This window comes from Pseudophryne corroboree, chromosome 4, assembly GCF_028390025.1.
Source record: "Pseudophryne corroboree isolate aPseCor3 chromosome 4, aPseCor3.hap2, whole genome shotgun sequence".
In the NCBI taxonomy this organism is placed as follows: domain Eukaryota; kingdom Metazoa; phylum Chordata; class Amphibia; order Anura; family Myobatrachidae; genus Pseudophryne; species Pseudophryne corroboree.
The window spans coordinates 323,149,561-323,175,837 of record NC_086447.1 but is presented as its reverse complement, the minus strand read 5'-3'; the positions used below and the strand labels follow the sequence as shown (position 1 = coordinate 323,175,837).

Below are 26,277 nucleotides of genomic sequence, written 5' to 3'. Positions count from 1 at the left end.
TGTCCCAGCAGGTCTCTGGATTGGGTCTCCTCCCCTATATCTCCCAGGCACTCCTGCTTAGCCTTGCCGGTTATAGTCCTCTGTTACTGCGGGAGTCCTTGTTGCTCTGTGTTGTAATCCAGATCTTCTTGGCCCCTTTGTCTACTTCAGTCTATCCTGCAAACCTGGTCTGTCAATCGATATCCTGTTAGTCCATGCTTTAGCCAATCCTGCAAACCTGGTCTGTCAGATACCGTATATCCTGCTAGTTCATGTTACAGCTAATCCTGCAAACTAGGGCTGTTGGCTATTACCCTGCAAGGCCACATGTCAGTCTAACCTGTAACCTGGTCTGTCAGCATACATCCCACAAGGTTTAGCTTTGGTCAATCCTGCATGCCTGGTCAGTCCGCTAACATCTCTCAAAGTCAAGCTTCAGACTATTCTGCACACCAGGTCTGTCTGCTGACATCCTGCTAGGCTAAGCTTCAGCCAATACTGAATACCTGACTTGTCTGCTGATGTCCTGCAAGATCAAGCTTCTTCTGCTCTAATATTTCTGGACAGACGGCTGTTACCCTATACGGCGGAGCCAAAACTTTTCCTGTCATACTAACTGACAGCATCTGCCAACATCCTACTCCACCCCAGGGCTACCTCTGCTGTGGGAGTATCACGTAGGACCCAGTGGTACTAGGGCCTCATCTAGTTTGTCTTTTTCTTGTGTTATCTGGGATCTCTAGTCTACTGGGTGAGCTCCAACTGTTGGAGGAATTAAGTCCAGGGGCCCCTAAGTACCGGTGTGCACAACTAGTACTAAGGGAACAGTGGGGGGTTGCTACTGGTGAAACGTCTCTTGAGGGCTCTCACCCTAATAGAACTGGTCCTTTCCTCAACTTCAAGCAAGTCCAAGGCAGTTCGGAAGTACTCCATGGCACCTTGCAAGTCCAAAGATCTTTCATTGGAGCTCACTTCGGCATCTTGCAAGTCCAAAGATCTTTCACTGGAGTACTCCATGGCATCTTGCAAGTCCAAGGATCTAGTCTTTCATAACAGAGAGAAGGCCATTAGTGTTCTGTTGAGTGCGGTTTCCAAGGACTGAAGGGAGTAAAAGCCAAATTGAATCAGGTCAATAAGCAAGAGGGAGAAAAAGAAAACGGACAGGCACTAGAAGGCAATTTGAGTTTTGAAACAAAGGACAGGAGGAGGGGTAGCTAGAGAGTCAGGGTGTTTAAAGGAGGAGGGGACAGAGAGAGAGGTTAAATAGATGGATATGCTGGGAGCAATAACTGAGAGAGAGGGAGCAAGAAGGAAAGGGACTGAGGGGGTAGGTGGGGGAGATGTGAGAAAAGAATGGACTTCTTCACCAGTGGCCGGTTAGAAGGAGCAACTGGTGGGTTGGCCACCATTAAGTGGTGGCTTTGAGGCGTCTTGCTGTTCTGAGCTGAGTCAGGAGGAGTAATCAAAGGATGGCCATCCATACTGAATTCAAATAAATTATTTTGAACGCTGCTGACAAGCTGCTGGATGATCAAATACATCACAGATTGCTTTGCAATAATAGGCATATTGAGCTATGTTGAAACGCCACGTTCAGGGCTGTCATAACAATATTGTAAGCCCTGGGCAAAGCAATGCACTTGGGCCCCTACACACCCATTCACAGAACCAATTAAAAAAAATTGTAACATGGTCCTTCTGTGGTCTTGTGCCATCTCTCTGATTGGTGGATTGCTCCAGCCATGCACCAAACAGAATGCTGACAACCATTCATTGTCTGGCTGCAGGCTGGGAAGCAGGCAGGGAATGATGCCTCTTTGCTCTGATGGGGTGACCACCACCCAACCCTGCCTGGAGGTCCCTAGAGTTGTGGTGCCATGGGCAGCTTGCCCAGTGTGACTACCATGTTAAGATGGCTCTGTCTACATTACTTCAACTGTACATAAAAAAAACTATGGGGTCTATTTACTAAGCCTTGGATGGAGATAAATCCGACGGAGATAAAATCCCAGCCAATCGGTTTTTAACTGTCATTTTTCAAACCCAGCCTGTGACATGGCAGTTAGGAGCAGATTGGCTGGGACTTTATCTCCGTCGGATTTATCTCCATCCAAGGCTTAGTAAATAGACCCCAATATCTCTAAGTTTGCAACCTAGTATTGCACACCACCCACCTGTCAGTGTAAGAGAACGTTATGAAATCACTAGTGAATAAGAACTTTGTTCTCGAAAGATAAATATTTGTTATTATAAATGTGGCTAACCAATTAAAAACAGATACATTACCCGAGGACAGATCAATGTTATTTTATGCATAAGAATATATTTTATGTGATATCACTGTAACAATTTAACCTGATATTTATAGTCCTACCTTTTTTATGCCTACCAGCTGGACTTGAGGATCTATTCTTGTTATTTGATGCATTATGGCTGGATGATTCCGCTTTGGTTTGATTGTTCAAAGATGTTTTATTTGACCTATTCATTAAAGTAGAAGAGCAAGACAATGTTATATTTGTAATGTCAATGAATTAAAAAAAACACTCTAAAAATTACATAGACTCTAAAAAGACAGTGCAAATATTTGTGCATATGAACAATCTAACCAAGTCTTAGTAATGAACAACATCTCAAACTAGTCATCATAAATACAGAAATAAGTTCCAAAGGAAATAAATGCCTGTGATTATTTGGGTGGTAAGGTACTGTGCTTATCCTTCCTGCCCTTTACTTTGCAGCCTCAGTCTCCTGTTCAGTGCTACCATTTCCACCCTTGCGGTATGCAATGTGCTTGTCAGTGCTTGGCTGACCCCCTTGGAATCTCAGAGGACGGCTCATAAGAACATAAGAACAAACAGACTGTCTGTATGATAACTGGCTCTCCTTCACCATGTTGTTCCCTATTCCCTTACAAGTGGTTTGAGGGGGGGGGGGGGGGGGGGGGCAATATGCTTCTTGGACTTTTCCCAGGAGGTTGCGGCCTGGCTTGGATTACAGGACCTGGACTGGGATGATCCTCTATAACTGACTTCAGTGCACAATGGTTCTCACCCAGGTTAAATTCTGCCTGCTTGTTATTTTAAGGCCTAATTATCAGTGCCTGCTTTTATATATTCAGTTTGAATATATGATTAGTGTTATCTCATGTATTTATCTTTTTCTCATCCATTGTCATTTACAAACCTCCAGGATTTACTCCATTCGTATGCATAATCATGTTTTTGAATTCTGTTTAAACGTTTTATTTTTTATTTTTGTATATCCTGAATATATAGTTTTCCTCTTTTTGTGTATAGTTTCCTTACAGGTTGTTCTTGCTGACATGTAGTTTAATGGTTAAACAGTACAAGCTGTCTCTTAACTGAGTGTTATTGTGCATGACTCATTAGCCACACTAGCATCACATGTATGAGTCACCAGACTTAAAGGTTAGGCTGATTAGACTGCAGTTTCATGTTGTTTATTTGGCTCTATTAAAGGGTCTGCATATGCCCAAGCCTGTCACTGTGTTATTGGAGTGTCACAGTGCTATATGGCTGCACAGTATTAAGCCCAGGAGAGATTGATGCCTTATCATATTGACTGCTGTTTATCACCAGTATCCTTTTTCAATAGAACCTAGTCTAGTTTGGAGTCAATGTGTGGACCAACCACCCTGATCACATCCACTATGCACCTACCAACTTGTAGGCATCTGCTAATAGCTGTCATGTCATACCTTTAGTTTTCCTACTAGTTTAGGTCTTATATATGGTTAGGCTACTATTAAAAATGTATTATTTTTGGTAGTCCTTTTGTTTACACAGGAATAGTTGCCCCCTCCACATGTTTTCTGTATTAGGGGTGGGAGTTCGGTAGCTCAGTAGTAGTTCGAGGGGAAAGGGGGGGGGGGGGATGGGTTGTTTGGGGATCCAGGTATACTGTAAATTAGGGGTATGATTATACAGGGGGGGGGGTATTGGGGGTGATGGTTGTTAATTGCCATATTTTGTTGTTCATGTTTAGGGATAATGGCCGGTGTGTATTTTATGTTCTCTATTGATCTAATATTTGCTTGCGTGCGATATCACCAAACCTTGAGGGCCCTTGACGCCCACAGCTGTCTATCATCATGCAATCGCATATTCCAGGATGCGATCACATCTTGACACCCTGCGTATATACGCGCTGCTGCGTCCGGGTCTGAATAAGGCCCTAGGTGTGATATTACTTGTCTGCTTTTGTTTCTTTATGCTGTAATTACCCAAGTTTCCTTTTTTTCTCTTACTGTTCCTTCCAATGTGCTACCCAGCACGTGCTGTGTTTTGAATGTCTGTCTGCTGCGGAGTCACTTTTCTGCTATATTTAATTTGTTTTAATACTTCTGGTATGACACATTGTCCATGTCTCCCTGATATAGTGCTTACTGTGGGAGTAAAGGTGGGTACACACTAGTAGATATATCTGCAGATCAATTGATCTGCCCAGTTCACCTGTCAATCACCGCCGGCCGCCGCAGCATGTGTACGGGCGGTCGGACGACCGCCCCGTACACACACAGCGACGCGCCAATATATCGTTAGATATATTGGCCGTCGGCTGTGCTGCGCAGCCGACGCGATACGTCTGTGAACGACGGAGTTCACAGACGTATCGCCCGTACACACTGGCCGACGGTCCCGCGATGTATCGGCCGTTCAAGAGAACGGCCGATATATCGACCGTTCAAGAGAACGGCCGATATATCGACCAGTGTGTACGGGCCTTAAGCTTCAAAATCAATAAATAAACACAATAAAAAAAAAAAAGGAAAAGGAAATAAGACCAATGCAGCACTGTAAGGCAAGTGTTCTTTGGATATTAAATTCAGTGAACTTTCCTTATATAGATATTGGGACTTACGATAAGTTTATGTCATGGTTCTTGCTCACTGTGCTTTATTATATTGTGCCTCACACATAAACTTGTTACCACTTGCACTGATGTATATTTAAGAATTTAGTAGTAGGCCGATTCAGAACAAGAAGAGTACAGTATTTTGCAGAATTAAGATCCTAACTTTGCCCCTAAAAAACAGTGGGAAAAGCTCTGTAGGTGTCATTTACAAACCACATAAGTGTAAAACTGCTTAGCAAATGCTTCTTTATGATGTCATGTGCCATATGTTCTACAACTGCAACCAGATATAAAGGGAAGCACATGGATTTACTTGGCAAGATATTGGTATGTAAAGGGGATGTAAAACTTTATACTAATCGACAGTAGGCATTTGGATTATAGGAGGAGTCCATTGTTGAATGTCCCTACTTTTGCACTTAAATACAAGGAGGCATTTTTATCAAAATGTCTAGTGTGCCCCCAAATACTAAGAATCCAGATCACTGCATATCACGACAATACGGAACCTTTTTTTTTTGCACTAATTATAGCAATAGAAGTAAAGTGATCATACGTGCGGCTTTCCAGCAGAATAGTTCACAATACTGTATGCATTGGGACGGGACCTACTGCAGCCCACAGAGTAGGGATTGCAAGATCCCTCTCCAGCAATGCAGCCCCATTGTAGTCAATGGAATAATGCCATCTAAGCAAAGCAGATACAGTACAAAAAAAATGGCATTTGCATAAAGTTGCAAACAGGCATGCACCAATAGATGCATACAATGACTCGGCTGTGCCCAATTCAGGCCCTGTGTGTCTACCCTGGTGCCTCACATTTTTTGTCTTGAACTTTAAAAAATATAAAGCTGGTAATATACAGTATAAAATGATACATGTCTAAACACGCTAGCAAAATATTATCTAAACTGGAGTTATGAAGGGCCAGAGCTTAGGTAATCTGCTTGGAGGGACAGTAGTTTTACCCTCTGAATCAAAGAGGGTTCTTCACTGTAAGGCTAGTTAAGTTGGAAACAAAACTAAATCTCATGTTAGACAATGTACTAGCTCAAACTAATAAATAATAGAGAAATCTGGGGAATCCAATAAATTGCTATCATAGGGTGCGTCAGAGAGGTAAAAAAGGCAGTCGCCACTATAGCTATTATACAGGCAAGTTGGAGTATGGCTACTCCCGCCTTAAAAAAAGGGGGAAAAAATTATATATATATATAGTGGCAGTCCAGTCCGGATGCCACCCCGGGTGTTTGCAGGACAGGGCACAACAGTTTGGGTGCTCCGAGCTAAGGCGACCTGGGTTTAGGGCTGGACCAAGAGGAAGCCCAGGGAGGTGTTGGGACACAACAGGTTGTCTTTAATGTTGTGTCAAAGATGATCTGGTATTTGGAAATTATATTATTGTATTGCTGTTAATGCACAGAAATACCCTGCAATTTCATACACGAGATCCCATCCATGCAGGACCGGTCCAGGTATTGGAGCAAACGCTCCCAGCAATTAGTCACACCTGTGCCACACTTTTATATAGCCTGTTAGGGCAAGGGCCCAGGGCTCCTGATGCCAACAAGTGGCCAGGTGATAGAGGGCGGGCCAGTGGGTTAGTGACAGGGAGCCTGAGATTGTGCACATGCTGTTTATGAACTGGTGCCTAATTAAGGTACCCACTGAAACGTCTGTTTACTATGCTGTGGAAGTGAACGGTCTGCATTTCTTTCATACAATTGTGTCAGCGTCTTGTCTGTTGGAAGGTCGCTTGTTACTATATATATATATATATATATATATCAAATATAAATACATGTCTGCCTCATGCATAATTAATGTTCAACAGCAGGTCCAATCTGAAAGACCAAAAGGAGTGGTGGGTGTACCATTGCTTGCTGCAGCGCTGGCTGAGCGGTACCAGGCAGGAGCTGTCCTGTCCCCTATTGAAGGTATTAGTGGGGCTCCTGGGACAGAGACAATTAACTCTCAGCAGCAGGTGCGCCACAGATCTCCATTAGAAAAGCAGCGGTCACACTTGGATCACGCTGTGAACCACACAGGTGCTGCTGTACATGCAGGTGTCTCTTCCCGGAGGCAGGCATCTTCATTGCCTCTGGGAGTTACTCCCCTGGCTAGACCACTGTGGAAAGACTGGTGTTGAGTGTATTTTGTGTATGTTTTTTAGTGTTCTACATAACGTTTTTAAAGTCGCCCTCTCTTTAATGGAAATAAAAAGCAGGCACTTGACATTCATCACGATCTGAAGTCCTGTACAAATGAGAAGAACAATAGCTTCACTTGTGATCATCACATACTTGCTGTGTTCATACTCTGTATGAAGTCACTGCTTCCACAGTTACTTTCTGAGCTGTTGTAGTGATTCTCCAAGTTGTTTATGATTTCCTCAATGAGGGCGTGATTCTGCGTCAGACGCAGGGAAAGCGTCGGGAGCAAGTGTCCAATGTTTTCCATCTGCACATACAGTATGCCTAAAAAGCACTGTGCTGGCACCCCAATGGCTACCACCTGGGGACGCAGATCAAATATTGTATGGAGATCTATGCAATTTTCGATGGTCATTCCTGGATGGTAACTGGGGGGGCTGGCTAACAGGTGGGAGCGTGTCGCAGGCATGTTGGTGTCAGCGACTGCACCTAGAAACAGTTATACTGATGACAGCGCCCATGGTCCCTTGGACTTTATGCGTTGACCATAGGCCGGTGCAATGTCTGATACTGCGGACGATGATGTGCGCATTAGTATGTACATTGGCAGAATTACGCTACAGGCAGTGGAGTCTCATTAACATAATGGCAAAAGTCCCAGCCGCTACTGCAACTGCGTGCAACTCTGAATCACCCCTGGGTGGCTGTGAGCATAAAAAGCACACAAAACACAAGTGGCGGGCAACTCAGCTGTACCGGAGGCACATAACATATTCGTGGAGTCCGTGGACTGTGGAAGTTCTCCCTACTATGCAGGGAGCACCTGGACTGCAACCAAAGATATAAAGCACTTCCTCTCCATAGCATGCACAGGGTAAATACAAGTAAACTTATACCAAATTTTTCAATTGACATTTCATTTAAGATTTGGTTGTGAGAGTATTCGTATATTAATGTGTGCCCACAGTTTTAGAGTATACTGTACACAGAGCAAAAACACACAAACAGGCATATATTCAACTCAGCATCAGGCCCCAGGAGATAACAAAATAATAAAATAAATAATACATGCTACAGTGCTCTTTCCTACTCCGGACTACACACTGCATCTTACCTGGAAATAGAAGAATTCATAGGTGCATGATACACACTTTCGGTTATCCTCTGATGCAACTGACTGGCTTCTAGAAAATATAATAGCTTTATGTTATTGCAACAAGTTACAGTATATTCTTAAGACTTAAGTATTAGGTGTATATTGTATCTACTATAGGTCGATTCAGATTGATTTTAATCTTCATCTGAATTGATGTTGGGCTTGCAGGGCTAAAACACACATTGACTAACATTTAAATATTACTATAAAAAATTGTCTGTTAGTCAATGTGTGTTTTAGCCCTCTAAGCCCAACATCGATGATCTTTATGATTCAAGGGGGTCTCCATAAAAGCATAATTTTCTCTTGCATCCTTCAAAGTGTCTGTTAATAATTAGACTTATTAAATACCATAGATGAAAAACAGTCAAATCAAAGCAAAAATCTTACTACTGTATTCAACCATAAGCCATCTCTGCAGGTGCTGTGCTAGTCAGTTTGCTCATGTGCATTTAGAGAACCGCTAGATGGGTTTGTGAAGCTAGATGGCAGCATAAATAGAGGAGCACCTGTTGTTGGGAGGAGATAGGTGAGCACAGGTGGGCTCCGACACTTATCTGCCTAATTTTCAGAGCTGTATAAAACATTTATTTTTCACAGAGTGAGATTATTAATATGAGATGAATGGGAGGAGAAGGCAATTTTTTAGGGGCATTCTTTGATTTTCCCACTACAAGAACACTTGAATACTGCACCAATCGTAAGAAAATGCCCTATGCTTTTTAAGGAGATGCACTTTAACCCCTCCAGTTGGACTACAAGATAGATGCACAGGTTCTGATTATTATGGAACTTCATAATTGAAACATGCAGCACCTATGTCCACAGACCACTTAATTTATTCTTTCATTTTATGTCGGTAGCATTTACTAACATTTTTACATATGGACAAAGTATATATCCGTGTATCAGGGCAAAAAATTGAATAATAAAAATACATTTAGGGAGATTTTAAACTAGGTGTCTGGGGGTAGGGATTAGAAAGAATTAACAAAATGATTAGTGAGATCAGCAATAAGGGATGTATTAAGTATTATGGGGGTGGAGAAGGGGGGAGGAGAAAATCAGGCAGCGGTGGTAAATCATGGAATAGTCAATTAAGCAAGGAAACGGAATCCACAAAAAAAAAAAAAACATAAGAAAAAGGAAATAACTAAACTAAAGTGTATGCTTGCATACGCAAGAAGCCTATCAGGTAAAATGGGGGAATTAGAAATGAATGCATTAAAAGGTCAATATGAGGGTATACTCTCTTCAGGATACGGAGACATGGTGGGATGATTCTCATGACTGGGCAGCAAATTTAGAGAGATATAGGGCCAAATGTTATAGAGTGAGAGTTTCAGAAAGTGAGAGATTTAGTAAGGTTTTGCAGTTTTTTTTTAATTGGCAATCATTTACACTGTAAGATCAACCTGGTTTTGCATTGTAAATGATTGCCACTTTAAAAAAACTGAAAAACCTTACCAAATCTCTCACTTTCTGAAACTCTCACTCTATTACATTTGGCCCATACTCTCTTCAGGAGAGACAGGACTAACAAAAGAGAAGTAGCAGTATGTCTTTATGTTAAACCATAAAACCATATTTAAAGGAGGTTATGTATTAGGGGACTGGAGATAACGTGGTGGCACTATGGGTTGAAATTTCAAGTTGGGGAATAGGAACAAAAAGGCTATTAATAGGGACATGCTACAAACCACCTGACACTATTGTGACTGAGGAGATGCAACTCTTGCAGCAAATTGAAAAAGCTGCAGGACTGGGGAACGTCCTAATCATTGGGGATTTTAACTATCCTGACATAAATTATAACAACATATCATTACAACATATCATTACAGCTAGGGGAAATAGGTTCTTAAATATGCTAAAAGATCACTACCTGGCTCAAGTAATCAACGAGCCTACTTGAATCAGAACTATACTGGACCTAGTACTAACTAATAATGTGGAAATAATATCAAATACTAAAGTAGGGGAAACCTTGGGAAACAGCAATCATAATATGGTCACATTCGATATTAGTTTTCAAAAGCATCATTATAAGGTTTCAACAAAGACTTTTAACTTTAGAAAAGCTTATTTCAACAAGCTAAAACAAGCACTCATGTACATTGGGGGTCATTCTGAGTTGTTCGCTCGCAAGCTGCTTTTAGCAGCTTTGCACACGCTAAGCCGCCGCCTACTGGGAGTGAATCTTAGCATATCAAAATTGCGAACGAAAGATTAGCAGAATTGCGAATAGACACTTCTTCGCAGTTTCTGAGTAGCTCCAGACTTACTCGGCATCTGCGATCAGTTCAGTCAGTTTTGTTCCTGGTTTGACGTCACAAACACACCCAGCGTTCGCCCAGACACTCCTCCGTTTCTCCAGCCACTCCCGCGTTTTTCCCAGAAACTGTAGCGTTTTTTCACACACTCCCATAAAACGGCCAGTTTCCGCCCAGAAACACCCACTTCCTGTCAATCACATTACGATCACCAGAACGAAGAAAAAACCTTGTAATGCCGTGAGTAAAACACCAAACTGCATAGCAAATTTACTTGGCGCAGTCGCACTGCGGACATTGCGCATGCGCGTTAGCGACTATTCGCTCCGTTGCGACAAAAAAATAACGAGCGAACAACTCGGAATGACCCCCATTGATTGGGAAACTCTGTTTCATGGTAAGAACACTGCTGAAATGTGGGAGGCTTTTAAAACTTTGCTTGTTAAATATACTCAGAAATTCAGTCCCTTGGGCAGTAAACACAGGAGTTCTAAATACAAATCAATGTGGCTAAATAAGAAGGTTAAAGAAGAAATGGATAAAATGAGGCGCGCTTTCAAAGCATTTCAATCAGATGTTACAAGGAATGTAACAAGAAAAGCAAAAAAGAAAGCAGAGCAGCTAAAATAGAAAATGAAAAGAAAATAGCTAAGGAGAGTAAAACAAACCTTAAAATGTTTTTTTTTAAAGTATATAAACAGTAAATGGTTAAAAAAAAGAGAATATATGACCTTTAAAAGGAGAGTTGGGAGTATTGATTAATGATGACAAGCAAAAAGCAGAAATATTGTACAAATTTTTTCCTCAGTATTTACTAGAGAGGACCAGATGGTGGATGTAGTAAATAACATAAGTAATGGTAATGTACCATTGCTAAGTACTTGTTTGAGTGAGGTAGTATTCTGTGAGCGACTAAATAAATGAAAGATTAATACTTCTCCTGGTCCAGATGGACTTCGCCCAAGGCTTCTTATGGAGATAAACTCACAACTAGCAAGACCTTTATATTTGATTTTCTATGATTCAATTAAAACAGGCATGATACCCAAGGACTGGCATATAGTACAGGTTATCCCGATATTCAAAAAGGAATCAAAACTCATCCTGGTAACTATAGACTGGTTAGTTTGACATCTATAGTGGGGAAAATACTGAAAGGACTACTAAGGGATAGCATACAGTAGTACTTGGATACCTCAAATTTTATTACTAGGAATCAGCATGGCTTTGTGAGGGACAGGTTATGCCAAACTTACTTAATTCGTTTTTATGAGAAAGTGAGTGATAATCTTGACCGGGATAATGCAGTTGATGTGGTCTATTTAGATTTTGTTAAAGCCTTCGATACAGTGCCTCACAGGAGGCTGATTTTCAAACTAAGAGAGCTCAGGCTAGGAAACACTATTTGTACTTGAGTAAGTAATTCACTGCTAAATGGGAACAGCGAGTTGTGGTTAATGGGATGTTCTTCAACTGGGCCACGGTATTCAGTGGAATGCAAGGTTCAGTACTAGGGCCATTACTGTTTAATATATTTATTAATGACCTAAGAATAGGTCTCGAAAGCACAGTGTCAATCTTTGCAGATGATACTAAACTATGTAGGGTAATTAACTTAATTAGTCTCTACAGAACAATTTATTCAAACTGGTAGTTTGGGCAGCAAAACGGAGAATGAAGTTTAATATAGAAAAATGTAAAGTCATGCACTTTGGGAAAAATAATAATAATGCAACCTACAAATTAAATGGGGAGAACTTAGGGGAGATGGTATTAGAAAAAGATTTGGGGGTGCTCATTGATAAGAGACTTAACAACAGTACGCAATGTGAAACTGCAGCAACAAAGGCAAATAAGGTATTAGGATGTATAAAGCGGGGAATCGTAACAAGGGATGAAAGTGTAATCCTACTATTGTATACAGTGCATCCGGAAAGTATTCGCAGCGCTTCACTTTTTCCACATTTTGTTATATTACAGCCTTATTCCAAAATGAAATGCATTCATTTTTCCCTAAAAATTCTACACACAAGACCCTGTAATGACAATGTAAAAAATGTTTTTTTTTTTTTATTTCTTAGTCTTTTATTTTTAATAAATTTGCAAAAATCTCCCAAAAACATTTGTCCATGTTGTCATTATGGGGTATTGTGTGTAGAATTTGGAGGGACAAAATGAATTCAATTCTATCTTGGAATAAGGCTGTAACATAACAAAATGTGGAAAAAGTGAAGCGCTATGAATACATTCCGGATGCACTGTAAATTGTTGGTACACCCACATGTGTACAATTCAGGACACCTCACTATGAAAAAAGATATCTTAGAGCTTAAAAGGGTGTTGAGGTGAGCCACAAAATTAATAAAGGGGTTAGAGGACCTGGATTATGAGGAAAGGCTTACAAGGTTAAATATGTTTACACTTGAAAAAAGACGTCTAAGAGGAGACATTATTAATATTTATAAATACTGTATACATGGACCTAACAAGAGATTTGTTTATTGAGAGATCTTTACATAGGACACGCAGCCACCCTCTGAGGTTAGAGGAGAGGAAATTTAATACCAAGCGAAGGAGGGAGTTCTTCACAGTAAGGGCAGTAACGATCTTGAATTCTTTGCCAGAAAAAGGTAGTGATGGAGGACTCAGTCAGTAAGTTCAAAAATGGGTTAGCTACATTTCTAACTGAAATAGATATCCAAGGATATAGCATCTAAAATGAATATATTTTAGATAAAGTATGCATTCTAGTTGTCAACGAACTCCACTTGAGCCATTATGGGTAAATCTATGGTTATAGAGGATAGTGTAGGATCAAAAATAAAGGTTGAAATCGATGGACAACTTGTCTTTTTTCAACCTCACCAACTATGTTACTCTATGTATATATGTTACTATGTTACATACTAATACACAAGTGTATATCCGAACACTTAACAGGACACATAGCATAAGAATAATCACTGTGTAATATCTAACTGAAGGTGAAGAAATGGCAGGAGAAGGGAAAGGAGGGGGGGGGGCTGGTTAAAGGGGAGTTCACCACTGTGATTCCCAGGAAGTAGCAGGTTAAGCTCTAGCAACCTGTACGACAGGGAGGGCTGAGGTATATCAGCAAGGGATTTGTATCTGTCGTATCCACAGAATTCCAGCCATTGGAAACCAGATCAACAAATAATTCTGAAATTTATCAGGAGTGGACATTATGAAGTCATTCATTTATCTATACAATTCTAATATGTGGAACCAGTGAGCAAGGGTTGGTGGGGAAGTAGATTTCCAGGATACAGGCATAAAAGCCTTAGCTGCACTGTTGAAATATTTTAACAGGTATTTTGTTGTATGCCGATAAGGGCTCCCTTGATCCCAGGATTTTGCATGCGACCTGAATTACACCATCCCAGAAAGTTCATAAAACCGGACAGGACCACCATAAATGAAGAGGGGACCCCAAATCTGCATTACATCTCCAACAACTCGGGGAACCCCAGGGTACATCTTGGAAAAAGTGGACGGGCACCGATACCAACGGGACATGACTTTACAATGAGTCTCAGGAGTAAGTATATTAGTGGAACTGCTCCAAGACTTTTCAATGACAGACCTCCATTCAGGTGTACTAATATCCTTACCAAGGTCCCTTTCCCAACATTGTGTGAAATTAGATAGTGTAGTTAGGTATTTGTAAATAGTTTATAATAAGTGGGAAGACAAATTCTGGGACATCACCATTACCCCAAAAGATGTCAGGTTCCGAGTCCCCACGCAGTGAAGGTCTCTGGACATAAGGAAATGTTTAACTTGGAGGTATTTCCATATCTCACTATTCAGGAGGGCCCACTTAGTTTGTATATCGGGAAGTGGAAGCACACCAAAGGAATTATACAATTGCCCAATCCTTGAGATACCTGCCTGGAACCACAGTTTAAATGCCTGTCTCAAAACCCCTGGGAGGAACTCCGGATTATTAAGTAACAGAATTAAGGGGGAAAAGGGCCTATGGCTGGATGTGAAACGTTAGGCAAGCGTAAGAGCCAGGGTAAAGCGGACAAGGGGGATTTTAGAAAGGTACCCTCAATATCCAATCATTGTTTAATTGAACAATAGATGCCAAAATGGGGAAGTTGAAGACCTCCCAAAGGGATGTAGTTACAATGCTGGCAGATGAGATCCCGGTGTCAAATTACCGATGCCAAGAATCACGAACGCTCTTTTAGCAGGATGCGCTCACGTCCTGCTGCTGGGGGGGGGGTTAGGTTTAGGCATTATAAGGGGGGTTAGGGTGCAGAGACAGGAAGGGGGTGGTTGGGTACTGGGGAGGGGGGAGGGTTAGGCACCTACAAAGGGAGGTTGGGGCCAGACATCAAGCGGGGAGGGTTAGGTTTAGGCAGCGGGGAAAGGAGGTTTAGGGTTAAGCACCACCGGGGGAGGGTTAGGATTAGGCACCTACAAGGGAAGAAGGTTAGGGTTACGGTAGGGGGCAGAGGAGGGTTAGGGTACTTTTTGAGGGGCTGTATTCTGATGGTCAGGATGCCATTGTCGGTATTCTGAAAGCCGGCATTCAGTCCATCGGTATATCACAGCGAATCCCACCCAAATATTTCCTCCTGAACAAAACATCATGTTTAAATTATTATTTTATTTGAATTAAAGGCAAGATTGTTAATTTTGGTGCAGCCATGTTTCACAGTATTAACTATAATCTGGTAAAAATAAGAATTTACTTACCGATAATTCTATTTCTCGGAGTCCGTAGTGGATGCTGGGGTTCCTGAAAGGACCATGGGGAATAGCGGCTCCGCAGGAGACAGGGCACAAAAAGTAAAGCTTTAGGATCAGGTGGTGTGCACTGGCTCCTCCCCCTATGACCCTCCTCCAAGCCTCAGTTAGGATACTGTGCCCGGACGAGCGTACACAATAAGGAAGGATTTATGAATCCCGGGTAAGACTCATACCAGCCACACCAATCACACTGTACAACCTGTGATCTGAACCCAGTTAACAGTATGATAACAGCGGAGCCTCTGAAAGATGGCTCACAACAATAATAACCCGATTTTTGTAACTATGTACAAGTATTGCAGATAATCCGCACTTGGGATGGGCGCCCAGCATCCACTACGGACTCCGAGAAATAGAATTATCGGTAAGTAAATTCTTATTTTCTCTATCGTCCTAGTGGATGCTGGGGTTCCTGAAAGGACCATGGGGATTATACCAAAGCTCCCAAACGGGCGGGAGAGTGCGGATGACTCTGCAGCACCGAATGAGAGAACTCCAGGTCCTCCTTAGCCAGGTTATCAAATTTGTAGGATTTTACAAACGTGTTTGCCCCTGACTAAATAGCCGCTCGGCAAAGTTGTAAAGCCGAGACCCCTCGGGCAGCCGCCCAAGATGAGCCCACCTTCCTTGTGGAATGGGCATTTACATATTTTGGCTGTGGCAGGCCTGCCACAGAATGTGCAAGCTGAATTGTATTACACATCCAACTAGCAAAAGTCTGCTTAGAAGCAAGAGCACCCAGTTTGTTGGGTGCATACAGGATAACAGCAAGTCAGTTTTCCTGACTCCAGCCGTCCTGGAACCTATATTTTCAGGGCCGTGACCACATCTAGCAACTTGGAGTCCTCCAAGTCCCTAGTAGGCGCAAGACACCACAATAAGCTGGTTCAGGTGAAACACTGACACCACCTTAGGGAGAGAACTGGGGACGAGTCCGCAGCTCTGCCCTGTCCGAATGGACAAACAGATATGGGCTTTTTTGAGAAAAAAACCACCAATTTGACACTCGCCTGGTCCAGGCCAGGTCCAAGAGCATGTTCACTTTTCATGTGAGATGCTTCAAATCCACAGATTTGACTGGTTTTAAACCAATGTGTTTTGAGGAATCCCAGAACTACGTTGAGATCCCACAGTGCCACTGGAGGCACAAAAGGGGGTTGTATATGCAATACTCCCTTGACAAACTTCTGGACTTCAGGAACTGAAAGCCAATTCTTTCTGGAAGAAAAATCGACAGGGCCGAAATTTGAACCTTAATGGACCCCAATTTGAGGCCCATAGACACTCCTGTTTGCAGGAAATGCAGGAATCGACCGAGTTGAAATTTCTTCGTGGGGCCTTCCTGGCCTCACACCACGCAACATATTTTCGCCACATGTGGTGATAATGTTGTGCGGTCACCTCCTTTCTGGCTTTGACCAGGGTAGGAATGACCTCTTCCTGAATGCCTTTTCCCTTAGGATCCGGCGTTCCACCGCCATGCCGTCAAACGCAGCTGCGGTAAGTCTTGGAACAGACATGGTACTTGCTGAAACAAGTCCCTTCTTAGCGGCAGAGGCCATAAGTCCTCTGTGAGCATCTCTTGAAGTTCCGGGCACCAAGTCCTTCTTGGCCAATCCGGAGCCATGAGTATAGTTCTTACTCCTCTACGTCTTATAATTCTCAGTACCTTAGGTATGAAAAGCAGAGGATGGAACACATACACCGACTGGTACACCCACGGTGTTACCAGAACGTCCACAGCTATTGCCTGAGGGTCTCTTAACCTGGCGCAATACCTGTCCCGTTTTTTGTTCAGACGGGACGCCATCATGTCCACCTTTGGTAATTCCCAACGGTTTACAATCATGTGGAAAACTTCCCCATGAAGTTCCCACTCTGCCGGGTGGAGGTCGTGCCTACTGAGGAAGTCTGCTTCCCAGTTTCCATTCCCGGAATGAAACACTGCTGACAGTGCTATCACATGATTTTCCGCCCAGCGAAAAGTCCTTGCAGTTTTTGCCACTGCCCTCCTGCTTCTTGTGCCGCCCTGTCTATTTACGTGGGCGACTGCCGTGATGTTTTATCCCACTGGATCAATACCGGCTGACCTTGAAGCAGAGGTCTTGCTAAGCTTAGAGCATTATAAATTTACCCTTAGCTATATTTATGTGGAGAAAAGTCTCCAGACTTGATCACACTCCCTGGAAATTTTTTCCTTGTGTGACTGCTCCCCAGCCTCTCGGGCTGGCCTCCGTGGTCACCAACATCCAAAACTGAATGCCGAATCTGCGGCCCTCTAGAAGATGAGCACTCTGTAACCACCACAGGAGAGACACCCTTGTCCTTGGATATAGGGTTATCCGCTGATGCATCTGAAGATGCGATCCGGACCATTTGTCCAGCAGATCCCACTGAAAAGTTCTTGCATGAAATCTGCCGACTGGAATTGCTTCGAAGGAAGTCACCATTTTTTTTACCATGGCCCTTGTGCAATGATGCACTGATTTTAGGAGGTTCCTGACTAGCTCGGATAACTCCCTGGCTTTCTCTTCCGGGAGAAACACCTTTTTCTGGACTGTGTCCAGAATCATCCCTAAGCACAGGAGACTTGTTGTCGGGATCAGCTGCGATTTTGGAATATTTAGAATCCACCCCTGCTGTTGTAACAGTATCCGAGATAGTGCTACTCCGACCTCCAACTGTTCCCTGGACTTTGCCCTTATCAGGAGATCGTCCAAGTAAGGGATAATTAAGACGCCTTTTCTTCGAATAAGAACCATCATTTCGGCCATTACCTTGGTAAAGACCCGGGGTGCCGTGGACAATCCAAACGGCAGCGTCTGAAACTGATAGTGACAGTTCTGTACCACGAACCTGAGGTACCCTTAGTGATAAGGGCAAATTTGGGACATGGAGGTAAGCATCCCTGATGTCTCGGGACACCATATAGTCCCCTTCTTCCCGGTTCGTTATCACTGCTCTGAGTGACTCCATCTTGATTTGAACCTTTGTAAGTGTTCAAATTTTTTTAGATTTAGAATAGGTCTCACCTAGCCTTCTGGCTTCAGTACCACAATATAGTGTGGAATAATACCCCTTTTCTTGTTGTAGGAGGGGTAATTTAATTATCACCTGCTGGGAATACAGCTCGTGAATTGTTTCCCATACTGCCTCCTTGTCGGAGGGAGACCTTGGTAAAGCAGACTTCAGGAGCCTGCGCAGGGGAAACGTCTCGACATTCCAATCTGTACCCCTGGGATACTACTTGTAGGATCCAGGGGTCCTGTACGGTCTCAGCGTCATGCTGAGAGCTTGTCAGAAGCGGTGGAACGCTTCTGTTCCTGGGAATGGGCTGCCTGCTGCAGTCTTCTTCCCTTTCCTCTATCCCTGGGCAGATATGACTCTTATAGGGACGAAAGGACTGAAGCTGAAAAGACGGTGTCTTTTTCTGCAGAGATGTGACTTAGGGTAAAAAACGGTGGATTTTCCAGCAGTTGCCGTGGCCACCAGGTCCGATGGACCGACCCCAAATAACTCCTCTTCCTTTATACGGCAATACACCTTTGTGCCGTTTGGAATCTGCATCACCTGACCACTGTCGTGTCCATAAACATCTTCTGGCAGATATGGACATCGCACTTACTCTTGATGCCAGAGTGCAAATATCCCTCTGTGCATCTCGCATATATAGAAATGCATCCTTTAAATGCTCTATAGTCAATAAAATACTGTCCCTGTCAAGGGTATCAATATTTTTAGTCAGGGAATCCGACCAAGCCACCCCAGCTCTGCACATCCAGGCTGAGGCGATCGCTGGTCGCAGTATAACACCAGTATGTGTGTATATACTTTTTATGATATTTTCCAGCCTCCTGTCAGCTGGCTCCTTGAGGACGGCCCTATCTATAGACGGTACCGCCACTTGTTCTGATAAGCGTGTGAGCGCCTTATCCACCCTAAGGGGTGTTTTCCAACGCGCCCTAACTTCTGGCGGGAAAGGGTATACCGCCCATATTTTCTATCGGGGGGAACCCACGCATCATCACACACTTCATTTAATTTATCTGATTCAGGAAAAACTACGGTAGTTTTTTCACATCCCACATAATACCCTCTTTTGTGGTACTTGTAGTATCAGAAATATGTAACACCTCCTTCATTGCCCTTAACGTGTGGCCCTAATAAGGAATACGTTTGTTTATTCACCGTCGACACTGGATTCAGTGTCCCTGTCTGTGTCTGTGTCGACCGACTAAAGTAAACGGGCGTTTTAAAACCCCTGACGGTGTTTTTGAGACGTCTGGACCGGTACTAATTGTTTGTCGGCCGTCTCATGTCGTCAACTGACCTTGCCGCGTGTTGACATTATCACGTAATTCCCTAAATAAGCCATCCATTCCGGTGTCGACTCCCTAGAGAGTGACATCACCATTACAGGCAATTGCTCCGCCTCCTCACCAACATCGTCCTCATACATGTCGACACACACGTACCGACACACAGCACACACACAGGGAATGCTCTGATAGAGGACAGGACCTACTAGCCCTTTGGAGAGACAGAGGGAGAGTTTGCCAGCACACACCAAAAACGCTATAATTATATAGGGACAACCTTATATAAGTGTTTTCCCTTATAGCATCTTTTTTATATATTTCTAACGCCAAATTAGTGCCCCCCCTCTCTGTTTTAACCCTGTTTCTGTAGTGCAGTGCAGGGGAGAGCCTGGGAGCCTTCCCTCCAGCCTTTCTGTGAGGGAAAATGGCGCTGTGTGCTGAGGAGATAGGCCCCGCCCCTTTTTCGGCGGCCTCGTCTCCCGCTCTTAACGGATTCTGGCAGGGGTTAAATATCTCCATATAGCCCACGGAGGCTATATGTGAGGTATTTTTAGCCAAAAAATAAGAATTTACTTACCGATAATTCTATTTCTCGGAGTCCGTAGTGGATGCTGGGGTTCCTGAAAGGACCATGGGGAATAGCGGCTCCGCAGGAGACAGGGCACAAAAAGTAAAGCTTTCCGATCAGGTGGTGTGCACTGGCTCCTCCCCCTATGACCCTCCTCCAGACTCCAGTTAGGTACTGTGCCCGGACGAGCGTACACAATAAGGGAGGAATTTTGAATCCCGGGTAAGACTCATACCAGCCACACCAATCACACTGTACAACCTGTGATCTGAACCCAGTTAACAGTATGATAACAGCGGAGCCTCTGAAAAGATGGCTCACAACAACAATAACCCGATTTAGTTAGCATTAACTATGTACAAGTATTGCAGATAATCCGCACTTGGGATGGGCGCCCAGCATCCACTACGGACTCCGAGAAATAGAATTATCGGTAAGTAAATTCTTATTTTCTCTATCGTCCTTGTGGATGCTGGGGTTCCTGAAAGGACCATGGGGATTATACCAAAGCTCCCAAACGGGCGGGAGAGTGCGGATGACTCTGCAGCACCGAATGAGAGAACTCCAGGTCCTCTTTTGCCAGGGTATCAAATTTGTAGAATTTTACAAACGTGTTCTCCCCCGACCACGTAGCTGCTCGGCAAAGTTGTAATGCCGAGACCCCTCGGGCAGCCGCCCAAGATGAGCCCACCTTCCTTGTGGAATGGGCCTTAACAGATTTAGACTGTGGCAGGCCTGCCACAGAATGTGCAAGTTGAATTGTGTTACCAATCCCACGAGCAATCGACTGCTTAGAAGCAGAAGCACCCAGCATTGTTGGGTGCATACAGGATAAACAGCAAGTCAGATTTCCTGACTCCAGCCAACCTGGAAACTATATTTTCAGGGCCCTGATAACATCCAGCAACTTGGAGTCCTCCAAGTCCCTAGTAGCCGCAGGTACCACAATAAGCTGGTTCAGGTGAAACGCTGACACCACCTTAAGGAGAAACTGGGGACGAGTCCGCAGCTTTGCTCTGTCCGAATGGACAATCAGATATGGCTTTGTGAGATAAAGCCGCCAATTCTGACACTCGCCTGGCCGAGGCCAGGACCCACAGCATGGTCATTTTCCATGTGAGATATATCAAATCCACAGATTTGAGTTGTTTAAACCAATGTGATTTTTTTTAGGAATCCCAAAACTACGTTGAGATCGCCCAGTGCCACTGGAGACATCAAAGGGGCTGTATATGCAGTACTCCCTTAACAACTTCTGGACTTCAGGAACTGAAGCCAATTTCTTTCTGGAAGAAAATCAACAGGCCGAAATTTGAACCTTAATGGACCCAATTTGAGACCCATAGACACTCCTGTTTGCAGGAAATGTAGAAATCAACCTAGTTGAAATTCTTCCGTGGAGCCTTCCTGGACTCACACCCTGGCACATATTTTCACCTAAGTGGTGATAATGTTGTGCGGTCACCTCCTTCCTGGCTCTGACCAGGGTAGGGATGACCTCTTCCGGAATGCCTCTTTCCCTTAGGATCCGGCGTTCACCCGCCTTGGCGTCAACGCAGCTGCGGTAAGTCCCGGAACAGACACGGTTCTTGCCGAATCAAGACCCTTCTTAGTATCTCTTGAAGTTCCGGGAACCAAGTCCTTCTTGGCCAAACCGGAGCCACGAGTATAGTTCTTACTCCTCTCCTTCCTATCATTTTCAATACATTGGGTATGAAAAGCAGAGGATGGAACACATACACCGACTGGTACACCGACGGTGTTACCAGAGCGTCCCAGCTATTGCCTGAGTGTCTCTTGACCTGGCGCTTCAGGTGGGACGCCATCATAACCACCTTTGGTCTTTCCCAACGGTTTACAATCATGTGGAAACTTCCAGATTAAGTTTCCACTTTTCCGGGTGGAATTCATTTATGCTGAGGAAATCTTCCCAGTTGCCCACTCCCGGAATGAACACTGCTGACAGTGTTATCACATGATTTTCCGCCCAGCGAAGAATCCTTGCTGTCATTGCCCTCCTGCTTCTTGTGTCGCCCCGTCTGATAACGTGGGCGACCGCCATGATGATGTCCTACTGGATCAGCACCGGTTGACTTTGAAGCAGGAGTCTTCCTAGGCTCAGAGCATTGTAAATTGCCCTTAGCTCCAGTATATTCATGTGGAGAGAAGTCTCCAGACTTGACCACACTTCCTTGGAAATTTTTTCCCTGTGTGACTACTCCCCAGCCTCTCAGGCTGGTATCCGTGGTCCCCAGAACACAGTCCTGAATGCTGAGTGTGCTGCCCTCTAAAAGATGAGCACTCTGCAGCCCCCACAGAAGAGACACCCTTGTCCTTGGAGACAGGATTATCCGCTGATGCATCTGAAAATGCGATCCGGACCATTCGTCCAGCAAATCCCCTGAGATCTGCCGAATGGAATCGCTTCGTAAGAAGCCACCATTTTTCCCAGGACTCCTGTGCATTGATGCACTGATACTTGGCCTGGTTTTAGGAGGTTTATGACTAGGTCGAATAACTCCTTGGCTTTTTCCTCCCGGAGGAACACCTTTTTCTGGACTATGCCCAGAATCATTCCTAGGAACAGCAGACGTATCGTCGGAAAACAGCTGCGATTCTTGGAATATTTAGAATCCAGTCGTGCTGTCGTAGAACTACTTTAGATAGTGCTCTTCCGACCTCCAACTGTTCTCTGGAACTTGCCCTTTTCAGGATATCGTCCAAGTAAGGGATAATTTAGATGCCTTTTTTCTTTGAAGAAACATCTTTTCGGCCATTACCTTGGTAAAAGGCCCGGGGTGCCGTGGATAATTCAAACGGCATCGTCTGAAACTGATATTGACAGTTCTGTACCACGAACCAGAGGTACCCTTGTTGAGAAGGGCAAATTTGGACATGGAGGTAATCCTTGATGTCCAGGGACACCATATAGTCCCCTTTTTTCCGGTTCGCTATCACTGCTCTGAGTGACTCCATCTCGATTTGAACCTTTTATGTAAGTGTTCAAAGATTTCAGTTTAGACTATGTCTCACCAAGCCGTCTGGCGTCAGTACCACAATATAGTGTGGAAAAATAATACCCTTTTCCTTGTTGTAGGAGGGGTACTTTGATTATCACCTGCTGGATATACAGCTTGTGAATTTTTTCCAATGCTGCCTCCCTGTCGGAGGGAGCCGTTGGTAAAGCAGACTTCAGAAACCTGCGAGGAGAAGATGTCTCGACTCTCCAATCTGTACCCCTGGGATAATACTTGTACTATCTAGGGGTCAACCTGCGAGTGATCCCACTGCGCGCTGAGACTCTTGAGACTACCCCCCCACCTTGAGTCCGCTTGCATGGCCCCAGCGTCATGCTGAGGACTTGGCAGACGCGGTGGAGGGCTTCTTTTCCTGGGAAGGGGCTGCCTGCTGCAGTCTACTTCCCTTACCTCTATGTCTGGGCAGATATGACTGGCCTTTTGCCTGCATGCCCTCATGGGAAAGGAAGGATTGAGGCTGAAAAGACGGTGTCTTTTTCAGCTGAGATGTAACTTGGGGTAAAAAGGTTGGATTTCCCAGCTGTTGCCGTGGTCCCCAGGTCCGATGGACCGACCCCAACTAACTCCTTCCCTTTATACGGCAATACTTCCATGTGCCGTATGGGATCTGTATCACCTGACCACTGTCGTGTCCATGACATCTTCTGGGTGATATGGACAACGTACTTATCTTGATGCCAGAGAGCAAATATCCCTCTGTGCATCTCACGTACATATATATAGAATGCATCCTATTAAATGCTCTATATGAATAAAATATTTTCAGTCAGGGAATCCGACCAAGCCAACCCAGCACTGCATCTCCAGGCTGATGGCGATCGCTGGTCGCAGTATAACCACCGTATGTGTGTATATACTTTTTAGGATATCTTTCCAGCTTCCTATCAGCTGGCTCCTTGAGGGCGGCCGTATCTGGAGACGGTAACGCCACTTGATAAGCGTGTGAGCGCCTTATCACCCTAAGGGGTGTTTCCCAACGCGCCCTAATTTCTGGCGGGAAAGGGTATAACGCCAATATTTGCTATCGGGGTAACCCCACGCATCATCACACACTTCATTTTATTTTATCTGATTCAGGAAAAACTACAGGTAGTTTTTTCACTCCCACATAATACCCTTTTTTGTGGTACTTGTAGTATCAGAAATATGCAACACCTCCTTCATTGCCCTTAACGTGTGGCCCTAATGAGAAATACGTTTGTTTATTCACCGTCGACACTGGATTCAGTGTCCGTGTCTGTGTCTGTGTCGACCGACTGAGGTAAATGGGCGTTTTTAACGCCCCTGACGGTGTTTCTGAGACGCCTGGACCGGTACTAATAGTTTGTCGGCCGTCTCACGTCGTCAACCGACCTTGCAGCGTGTTGACATTCTCACGTAATTCCCTAAATAAGCCATCCATTCCGGTGTCGACTCCCTAGAGAGTGACATCACCATTACAGGCAATTTCTCCGCCTCCTCACCAACATCGTCCTCATACATGTCGACACACACGTACCGACACACAGCACACACACCGGGAATGCTCTGACAGAGGACAGGACCCACTAGCCCTTTGGGGAGACAGAGGGAGAGTTTGCCAGCACACACCAAAACGCTATAATTATATAGGGACAACCTTATATAAGTGTTTTCCCTTATAGCATCTTTATATATATCTCAATATCGCCAAAATCAGTGCCCCCCCTCTCTGTTTTAACCCTGTTTCTGTAGTGCAGTGCAGGGGAGAGCCTGGGAGCCTTCTCTCCAGGCTTTCTGTGAGAGAAAATGGCGCTGTGTGCTGAGGAGATAGGCCCCGCCCCTTTTTCGGCGGGCTCGTCTCCCGCTATTTAGTGAATCTTGGCAGGGGTTAAATATCTCCATATAGCCTCTGGGGGCTATATGTGAGGTATTTTTCGCCAAAAAAGGTTTTCATTTGCCTCCCAGGGCGCCCCCCTCCCAGCGCCCTGCACCCTCAGTGACTGCCGTGTGAAGTGTGCTGAGAGGAAAATGGCGCACAGCTGCAGTGCTGTGCGCTACCTTTAGAAGACTGCAGGAGTCTTCAGCCGCCGATTCTGGACCTCTTCTTACTTCAGCATCTGCAAGGGGGCCGGCGGCGCGGCTCCGGTGACCATCCAGGCTGTACCTGTGATCGTCCCTCTGGAGCTGATGTCCAGTAGCCAAGAAGCCAATCCATCCTGCACGCAGGTGAGTTCACTCCTTCTCCCCTAAGTCCCTCGTTGCAGTGATCCTGTTGCCAGCAGGACTCACTGTAAAATAAAAAACCTAAGCTAAACTTTCCTAAGCAGCTCTTTAGGAGAGCCACCTAGATTGCACCCTTCTCGGCCGGGCACAAAAATCTAACTGGAGTCTGGAGGAGGGTCATAGGGGGAGGAGCCAGTGCACACCACCTGATCGGAAAGCTTTACTTTTTGTGCCCTGTCTCCTGCGGAGCCGCTATTCCCCATGGTCCTTTCAGGAACCCCAGCATCCACAAGGACGATAGAGAAATAGGTTTTCATTGCCTCCCAGGGCGCCCCCCTTCCAGCGCCCTGCACCCTCAGTGACTGCCGTGTGAAGTGTGCTGAGAGGAAATGGCGCACAGCTGCAGTGCTGTGCGCTACCTTAAGAAGACTGAGGAGTCTTCATGCCGCCGATTCTGGACCTTCTTCTTGTTTCAGCATCTGCAAGGGGGCCGGCGGCGAGGCTCCGGTGACCATCCAGGCTGTACCTGTGATCGTCCCTCTGGAGCTAATGTCCAGTAGCCAAAGAAGCCAATCCATCCTGCACGCAGGTGAGTTCACTTCTTCTCCCCTAAGTCCCTCGTTGCAGTGATCCTGTTGCCAGCAGGACTCACTGTAAAATAAAAAACCTAAGCTAAACTTTTCTAAGCAGCTCTTTAGGAGAGCCACCTAGATTGCACCCTTCTCGGCCGGGCACAAAAATCTAACTGAGGCTTGGAGGAGGGTCATAGGGGGAGGAGCCAGTGCACACCACCTGATCCTAATGCTTTACTTTTTGTGCCCTGTCTCCTGCGGAGCCGCTATTCCCCATGGTCCTTTCAGGAACCCCAGCATCCACTAGGACGATAGAGAAATACTGCAATATTCTGAACCCAGTCCCACTGTATTCTGTTATGTTACATTAAAGTT

General features: G+C 44.6%; 1 protein-coding gene across 5 annotated transcripts in view; it reads right to left on the bottom strand.

Annotated features, from left to right (window-relative positions):
- The window catches only part of MCF2L2 (MCF.2 cell line derived transforming sequence-like 2), a 1,017,734-nt gene that overhangs the window by 115,928 nt on the left and 875,529 nt on the right, over positions 1-26,277 (bottom strand). For all 5 annotated transcript variants that reach the window (XM_063916343.1, XM_063916344.1, XM_063916345.1 and 2 more), the window contains exons 25-26: positions 8,125-8,194; positions 2,354-2,460 (exon numbers count right to left, since the gene is read on the bottom strand). In XM_063916343.1, coding sequence (XP_063772413.1) covers positions 2,354-2,460; positions 8,125-8,194 — 177 coding nt within the window. The remainder of the gene's footprint in view (positions 1-2,353; positions 2,461-8,124; positions 8,195-26,277) is intronic.